The sequence below is a fragment of the Neofelis nebulosa genome, chromosome 13 (genome assembly GCF_028018385.1).
Source record: "Neofelis nebulosa isolate mNeoNeb1 chromosome 13, mNeoNeb1.pri, whole genome shotgun sequence".
Taxonomy (NCBI): domain Eukaryota; kingdom Metazoa; phylum Chordata; class Mammalia; order Carnivora; family Felidae; genus Neofelis; species Neofelis nebulosa.
In genome coordinates, this window is record NC_080794.1 from 63,747,729 (window position 1) to 63,756,573 (window position 8,845).

General features: G+C 49.4%; 1 protein-coding gene across 1 annotated transcript; it reads left to right on the forward strand.

Annotated features, from left to right (window-relative positions):
- Positions 1-1,411: 1,411 nt before the first annotated feature.
- On the forward strand, positions 1,412-5,393 carry WNT8B (Wnt family member 8B). Its single transcript, XM_058696048.1, has 5 exons — positions 1,412-1,498; positions 2,127-2,265; positions 3,118-3,243; positions 3,995-4,137; positions 4,377-5,393. Exons 1-5 carry the CDS (start codon positions 1,412-1,414, stop codon positions 4,920-4,922), a joined length of 1,041 nt encoding a protein of 346 aa, XP_058552031.1. The 3' UTR covers positions 4,923-5,393.
- The last annotated feature ends 3,452 nt before the right edge of the window (positions 5,394-8,845 follow it).

Genomic DNA, 8,845 nt, shown 5'->3' on the forward strand with positions numbered 1-8,845 from the left:
TTTTTTTTTTTTACCACTGAGTAATACTCCATGGCATGAGTGTACCACAGTTATTTTTATCCACTTACCCTTCGAAGGACATTTGAGCTGTTTCCAGTTTTGGGGTATCATAAATAAGTCATTATAAGCATCCACGCACAAGTTCCTGAATAAAGGTAAGTCTTCGTTTCTCTGAGATAAATGCCCAGAGTGGAACTGCTAAGTTGAATGGCAAGTCCGTTTTTCAGTTTTGAAAGGAACAAACGATTCCAGAGTCAAATTATTTATTTTTGGAATTTAATTATGACTCAACCCCTAGAAAGACATTCCCCTGTTTACCTCTTTTTGATTAGAGAACTATCTTTCTCAGAGTCTTGTGGAGTCAGATGAACCTGTATTCAGTTCCGCTTCAATCACTTATTAGCTGGGTGAGCTTCAACAACTTATTTACCTTTTTTGAGTCTCAGATTCCCTATTTTAAAAATAGGGATAATGATGGTGGAGAGAGGAAGAATTTAACAAGATCAACATATAAAGTACTCAGAGCAGAGCCTGCTACACTGCAGCGAGTTATGCTCTCTTTTCACTCCATGGCAACATAATGATCAAATATTACTTCCAACTTTTTTGGTATATTTGAAATTTAAAAAAACAAAAGAAAGCATAATGTCAGCTCCTTTTGTACATATTTTTTAAATTCTTTTTTATTTATTTTGAGAGAGACAGAGAGAGCGCACACATGCAAGCGGGGGAGGGGCACAGAGGTGGAGAGAGAGAACCCCGAGCAGGCTCTGGGCACTGTCAGCACAGAGCCCGATGTGGGGCTTGAGCTCATGAACTGTGAGATCATGACCTGAGTTGAAATCAAGAGTTGGGTGCTTCACTGACTGAGCCACCCAGGCAACCCCATATTCTTTTTTATTAGATGAATTATCTTTAATAGATTCCTTATGCATAATTTTTCCTTGGCAAAACCATTTTCCCTTTCTTCCTATCAATTGTTTGCTGAAGTAATCCTTACAATGCTTGGCAACAGAAATGAGTTGGTGCATCTCCATTATGCTCTGTGGTTTTTCTCTCTTCCAGGTCAGTGAACAATTTCCTGATGACTGGTCCAAAGGTAAGAAAAAAAGTCCTTCGATTTATTTGGATTCACTAAATCTTAGCCTCTTGACTGAAGACTATACACGTCCATTTCTTTTCATTATGTCCACATTTTTTATTAGCTGTATATATTACAGACAGAAAAACTGTGGCATAGAGAGGATTAGGGATACACCCAAAAGAATACAGCAAACCAGTGTCAGGGCCAAGGCAAGAACTCAGGAGTATTGATTCTGAATGTATGGCCAGAATTTCCAGAGCCAGAAAAGCCAACAGCCTTTCATGCTGTCAGGTTGCAGTCACACATCCCTCTCAGCGCAGCGGTTGGATGCAGCTTGCCATCTTTAAACTGCTGCCATTGTACTACATGATCTCCAAGGCCATTTTCAGCCCCCAGATGTTCTTTTCCAAGATAGTAATGGAGTGAGGATAGCTGAAAACCCATGAATTAGATAATTTGGGTTCATTTTGGAGAAGCAGGATAGTATAGTGAATAAAGGCTGGTGAGGTCTAGAGTTTGGTAACGCTGAATTTCGTTCCTACTTTCACCTTCTGCTACCTGTGGGACCTTGAGCAAATTGCTTTACTTCACCTCTCTAAGCCTCAGGTTCCTAATCTATAAAAATGGTACCTATTTCACAAGGTTATTTGTGAGGTTAAATGGGACAGCATATTTAAGGTGCTTACTCTGTCATTATTTTTTTTTAATTTTTTTTTTTAACGTTTATTTATTTTTGAGACAGAGAGAGACAGAGCATGAACAGGGGAGGGGCAGAGAGAGAGGGAGACACAGAATCTGAAACCGGCTCCAGGCTCTGAGCCGTCAGCCCGGAGCCCGACGCGGGGCTCGAACTCACGGACCGTGAGACCGTGACCTGAGCTGAAGTCGGACGCTTAACCGACCGAGCCACCCAGGCGCCCCTCTGTCATAATTTTAGAAGGCTGGGAGAGTGGGCAGGAAAAGAGGTGCTTGGCCACTACAGGGCAAATGTCTCCCGAGTTCAGCTGAGAGGCTGAATTTTGACCCTTGTGTTTCTACGCAGGCTTACCTGATATATTCCAGCAGTGTGGCAGCTGGTGCCCAGAGTGGTATTGAAGAATGCAAGTATCAGTTTGCCTGGGACCGGTGGAACTGCCCTGAGAGAGCCCTGCAGCTGTCCAGCCATAGTGGCCTTCGCAGTGGTAAGGAAAGCCTCGGCCACAGCTCCCTGGACCCCCTGGCCACAGGTTAGAGCCCCACTCTTCAGGGATGACCCCTTGCTACTTCTACTTCCTCGTTCCTCAACCTGGCCTCTGTCCTGTCTCTGGGATCTTCTCTGTCCCTTCTCCATCTTATAAAGCTTTATTTTCTTTCTTCCCAACACCCTCACTGCTCAATGAATGGACCCTGCCTCACCCCCAATCCAATAGCATCGTTGGCCTCCCAGTTGGCTGAATATAAATAGTGTCAGGAGGTAGGTAGGTGTCATAATTCTTCATGCCTCTTAGCCCCTTCCTTCAGCAGCTCAGCAGAGAGGTACAGGCCAAGCAAGGACTGACTTGGACTTGGCCTCCCATGGAGAAGCTAAAGAGTGGCCATGTCAGTAAATGAAATAGCTGCCAATCAGAAGTTCACGACCAGCTAGCATGTGCCTGTTAGACTTCAGTATTCCAGGTAGAAATAGGCCTGTGTGCTTTACAACCTGGCTTTCAGATTCATCTCCTTCCCCATTTCTTCCTCTGGCTCCTCACCACCTAAATCCTTTACAACCATGTATGTAAACAGTAATCTAGCCACCTAGTCATAATGTGTGACCTGAAAAGATGGGAGGGAAGAAGCATAGTGCTGAGACCAAGGCTGGAGCAGACCATGGAAGTAAGGTACATTATAAAGGTGGGGAAATAGGATGGAGCTGGGGAAGGAGGGCATGATGATGGAAGGAAGGATATATTTATTTACCCTATATTTATTATAATAATAAAGGAAGACAGCATGACTGATACCTTGAGTTACAACCCCTCCCTCTAACTCACCCATTTTTGGTTCCTGCCCAGCTAATCGGGAGACAGCGTTTGTACATGCCATCAGCTCTGCTGGGGTCATGTACACTCTGACTAGAAACTGCAGCCTCGGGGATTTTGACAACTGTGGCTGTGATGACTCCCGCAATGGGCAGCTGGGTGAGTAGTGATACTGCGGTGGGTAGGGCAGGCCATAAAGTTCACTGTGAATGAAAAGTCTGGTGGGTAGTTTGGCAGGGGTGAAGAAGCATTGTATTCTTCTAAATCTGAGGAAAATCAGGGCCAACTGGTTTAAGCCCAAACCCTAGAGTGACAAACCAGGCTAAATGTAGCTTGGGGCCCTCGTCCAACTGAATGGTTTCCTTAATTTAAACACAATAAAGTAACAACACTCCCTGAGGATTCAATCCTTCTGCTCCCTGAAAATAGGGGGGTGTCATTCTCTGTTGCCTGTCCCTGTTTCCTCCCCACTCTTTACCTCTACTGTCCTCTCCCATCCTCTCTGCCCTCCAGCTCAACTTCCAACTTTGTTGTTCCATATTATTTTCATTGTGCCGCCTCCCCGGCTCCATGCTGGCACTTTTGCTCGCCTTTTTCCTGGGCCGTTTTGTGGATGTCAATGGCTGGCCAGGCACGTGAACACTCTGCCCGAAGGCCAGAAGCACTGTGTGCAGAGGGAGAACCCAGCATCCTGCAGAGAATCCACTCGGCAACTATTTACGTCATGGAGTCCAGAGCAAGGGACTGGATGAGGCTGGAAGTGGAAGCCCAAAAGTGGCCTAAACAAATCTGGGCTGAAACTAATCTGGAGACAGGGCACCCGCCCAACCCCAAATCCAGTTAGAAACAGCAGCTAGGAGGCTCCAAGCCCGCCTGCTCAACGACCTTTCCTCCCCTTGCACTTTTCCAGGGGGCCAAGGCTGGCTGTGGGGAGGCTGCAGTGACAACGTGGGCTTCGGAGAGGCAATATCCAAGCAGTTCGTCGATGCCCTAGAGACAGGACAGGATGCCCGGGCCGCCATGAACCTGCACAACAATGAGGCCGGCCGCAAGGTGAGTCCTGCAGCCCTGGGGGTTAGGCAACTGGCTCCATCCACCATGAGCCCTAGGTGCGGACAGCTCTTCAGTTCATTTAACAGATTGGAAAAACGAGGCACCGAGCTGGCCAGCCACGTGGATTAATCAGCTGGACGCCTAGCAACCCTCCCTCACCACCACCCCCCGCCCCCCGCCCCCAGCAGACTTCCCCCCAGCCTCATCCCTGATCAGCTCACTTCTAGCTCTCTCCCCAGGCGGTGAAGGGCACCATGAAACGCACGTGTAAGTGCCACGGCGTGTCCGGCAGCTGCACCACGCAGACCTGCTGGCTGCAGCTGCCTGAGTTCCGCGAGGTGGGCGCGCACCTGAAGGAGAAGTACCACGCGGCTCTCAAGGTGGACCTGCTGCAGGGTGCCGGCAACAGTGCGGCCGGCCGCGGCGCCATCGCCGACACCTTCCGCTCCATCTCCACGCGGGAGCTGGTGCACCTGGAGGACTCCCCGGACTACTGCCTGGAGAACAAAACGCTAGGACTGCTGGGCACCGAAGGCCGAGAGTGCCTGCGGCGGGGGCGGGCCCTGGGCCGCTGGGAGCGCCGCAGCTGTCGCCGGCTCTGCGGGGACTGCGGACTGGCGGTGGAGGAGCGCCGTGCCGAGACCGTGTCCAGCTGCAACTGCAAGTTCCACTGGTGCTGCGCCGTCCGCTGCGAGCAGTGCCGCCGGCGGGTTACCAAGTACTTCTGCAGCCGCGCCGAGCGGCCGCGGGGGGGCGCGGCGCACAAACCCGGGAGAAAGCCCTGAGGGTCTCCTTTCTCCCCTCCTTTCCCCATTTGTCCTTGGCTTCTTTTAGAGACCCCAGTAATAGAGGAACCTAGGGAACGCCCCCCCCCCCACCCCACATTCCCCTGCCCAGGGATCCCAAGAGGGAGAGACGCTACAATCTCTCCAGAGCTTGCCACTTTCCACCCCTTTCCTAGCTCTTTGCTCTCCTCCAGTCCATCATCACCCTGCATCATCCTCAGGGTCCACACTTAGGTCTGAGGGCTCCCAGTTCTGAGATTCTGAGCTTCTGATTCTCCTTGGACTAGGATGAGAATAGGCGTTCCTCCTCCCCTTCCTAGCTGCCCTAACGCCTGATCTAGCCTATACAGCCGTAGGGAACCGGAAGAACACTTCTCCGATATACAGGGTCAGGCTAAAGCCCTGCTTCTCTCTTTTGCCCATTTTCTTGCCCTCCTGCCATTTCCCCATTTTCCTACTGCCAGGTATCTACCATAGCCACATCTTTTTTTTTTTTTTTTTCCTGCAGAGCTCCTTCCATGCTTTTGATTCCTTGCTAACTGTTGACAGGCACCCCAGTGATCTCTAATGCTTCCTCTCTCCTTTTCCCTTTCCCTTAAGAAAGATTGTGACAAAACTGACGCAGGAGAAAGCATGTCTTTGGGGGTCGTTTCCTAGAGGCAGGGCCTGAAGATGGAAGCAGTGGGAACCCCAGAGTGCTGACTTGCTGGAAACCAGGGTGCTCCTCATCCTTGTGATACACGTCTCCAGTGGACTTTGCCAGTCAGACCTTCATAGACAATCACCCCAGGTGCTCCAGGCAGACCCCCCGTATCTAGGAACTATGTGAGGGCAGATTACGAGTCACTTGCTATAACGTCGGCTTCTCCCTACTGTTTCCTCCTAGCCGCCGCCGTGACCTCTTCTCCTTCCCCAAACGATCCTTGTTCCTTTGAGCCAAGACTGAGCTAAGTAATGTCAATTTCCCATTCAGATCCCAGCTTGCACCTCTAAAAGCAAATCATAAAGCAGGAGAAGCTGGGACCCTTTCTTTTCACAAACCTGGATCTCAAACAGGCAGGATTCAGGGCATTGGATACTTTCCTTCGATAGGTAAACTTCCTGCAGGGAAACTTTCCAATAGGAAGTTCAGCACCTCGAACTTTAATTTATTACAGTCACTGCGATATGTGCTTCTTTTCTAGGTATTGAACTTATTCCTGGGGACACAGGTAAGGGTGAGTGGAAGATAGAACGTCTAGGCCCTCTCTTCCCTTCCACCTTGCCAGAACACTATCCTCCCTTAAGCCTCACTTCCCTGATGGCCTAAGTAGTTACACTGGTCTGTATGAGGCTAATCTGCCAACAACTAGTAAATAATCCACATAAATCTTCCACCAATACATTCACTCAGTAGCTAAGAGCTCACTGCTTGTGGTGCTTGAGACGGAAGCAGTCCAGCAGGGACTTGCTTCTGAAAGAGGGCTCTGGAAAGAGAAGAGCCAAATTCCTGACAGACTGCAGCCCACGGAGCTTCCCAGCCATCTCCCTTCTCCGAGGCTGGCCCTGGGTCTGGGCATGGGGCAGCTGTTTAGGAGAACTGGTCAGATGCCAGACCACCTCATCCTACCTCCCAGAGTAGGAGACAGCACAGAAATGTGGCTCTCAATAGGTAACAGGGGCTGAGGCTTTAGGGACCAACCCGGGACAGTGGAAAGACTCCTCTTATATTCCAGACTGGGGCAGTGGCCAGGTCAGACCCCAAACCCCTAGTCTCTTCCCTACATATCCTCTCGTCGATGAACACTTACTGAGGAGAGAGGTTGCCTGTCCTTCCTCACAGGGACACACTGCCCTTCAGGGTCTCCTATTGCTTCATTTCCAGTACAATCAGCAAAAGGCCTTTTGCTCAGTCCCTCAGCTTTGATCTGAGCCTGTTGAATCTCTCAACTTGATCTTTCCTAATCAAGCAGCAACATATACTAACCTGGCTGTCCCACTTGGCAGAATTACTTGACAGTGTGCGGTAAGAAAATCTGGCAAGGCAGCTAGAAGATATAAAAGTACAATATCGTACAGGAAAGCTGCATTCTCCAGGAGGTCTCTCAGCACAAAAGTAGGACTATTGTGCTTCGTATTTGATAATTCCAGGTCAGTACTTGAAACCTGTCATGCTGCCAGAAAGTTCTTTCATAGGGGGTTGTTTTGTGTTCCCAAATGGCTATAATTGATACCAGCTTCATCTGAGTTCTATAAAGAAAACATTACTGAGCTACCTTAGATCTGCATTGCTTTTTTTTTCCTTTTTTGCATTATCCATTCATTCATTTGGTCATTCGACAAACGCTGGAGTGCAAGTCCAGTGGCGAACAACACAGTGACCTCCCTGCATTCATGGAGTTTAGGTTCTCTCTTATACTCAACCACCAGGGCTGTGTTCCCCTTTGCAAACATGGACAACTCCAGAACAGCTGCTTGGGAAGACACCTTGGAGGTCAGCTAGTCAAAGCTTTTGTTTTACAGATTAAAACTGATGCTGAAAAAGATGTCTGGCTTGTTCAACCAACTAGTAAGTTGCCATGGGGTGCACACTGGAACCCTGGTCTCTTCCCTTCTCTTGTGTACTCTTTAAGGCCCATCTGTCTCCAGCAGAGGAGAGAAGCAGAGGGGGATCCTGAGAAGTGACAAGGATATGGGTTTGTGCAGGGGGTGGGGGGTGGGGAGAGTGGTGCAAAACACTGTCTCCTTCCTGTCCCTGGCCTCTGAGCCTACACTCAGGCAGGGGTTTCTTTTCTTGAAAAGAATCCCAGCCTCAACTGGCCTTAGCAGCAGGTTAGGGTCGTGCTCAGTGCTGGTGGTGCTGGCGGTGGTGGGAGGGGAGGGCAGGCCAGGGCACCCGCCTATTGTGGGTCTGGATTGGATGCTTCCACTCATTCATTTCCTTTTAATTAACCCGCATTCCTGGAGGAGAAATATTTATGTTGGCTCCCATAGAGGCAATCCGCAGACTGGAAAGAAGGGGGAAGAAAGCCTGCCTTAGCAAAACAATATCTCTAAAGAGCTCAAGAAGAGAAAATAAGAGAACAAAATGCCATTAAAATAGCCTTCTACCCCCACTGGAGTCAATGAAAACTTCATTTCACATGCTAATCCCCCACTCCGCCCCTTCTCTTCTCACAACACCTTTCCTGAAAGTGTTTGGGAAAAGTCTTCGCAGTCAGTACACAGCTCCCTGCAGCTCAGACTTCTCCTTGTGTTAGTTCAGGGCCCCAAGTGGGGCCCTCGCTCCAGCAGCGGCTTTTTTCTCCCCCCCTTTAATTTAAACAAAGACTTCAGAGTTCATCAACCTCCCACTGAAATTCACAGCTGCTGAACAAACTAATCCCCTCTCCCGGCCTTTCTTCCCTTCAATGGGCTCTTGGCTTCAAAGACACTTTGGGAAAGGACTTTGCCGGGGCTCACACTGCTTCATCAATAGAAGTTAGTGCAAGTATTATCTGAAGAGCAAGTGGCTTTACAAACAAATACTGCCTAACAATCCCTTCCTCCCAAACATACACATCTAGCCCACAGACATGATGGGATCTACAACAGGATTAGAGATAGTACCCCTGGCTTCACACCCAGCCCCTTTATGCAGCTGAGCTCAGCCCTGAAGTGGTGTGGGGAAAACCCCGAGAGCTGCATGTCAGGCACGGATGGAGATACACACACACACACACACACACACACACACACACACACACACACGGCCACAAATGCTGCGAGGAGAAAGCCTTGCAGCCTAATTCAGTGCCACCCTCCTTTCTTCAACTCTCTTGACTCCCCATCTGTCCCCAAGCCCCTTTCCTGTCTTTCTGGGATGCGGGAAGCAAGAACAAAGAAGCTAGGAAGAGAGGTAAGGGCAAAACAGGACCCAGAGGAGACAGTCATTGGGAGATGAC

Coding starts and splice junctions, on each gene's coding strand:
- WNT8B (XM_058696048.1), top strand. CDS start 1,412: ATGCAGCTTGCCATCTTTAAACTGCTGCCATTGTACTACATGATCTCC. Junction 2,266..3,117: donor CCATAGTGGCCTTCGCAGTG/GTAAGGAAAGCC, acceptor GTTCCTGCCCAG/CTAATCGGGAGACAGCGTTT. Junction 4,138..4,376: donor ACAATGAGGCCGGCCGCAAG/GTGAGTCCTGCA, acceptor CTCTCTCCCCAG/GCGGTGAAGGGCACCATGAA.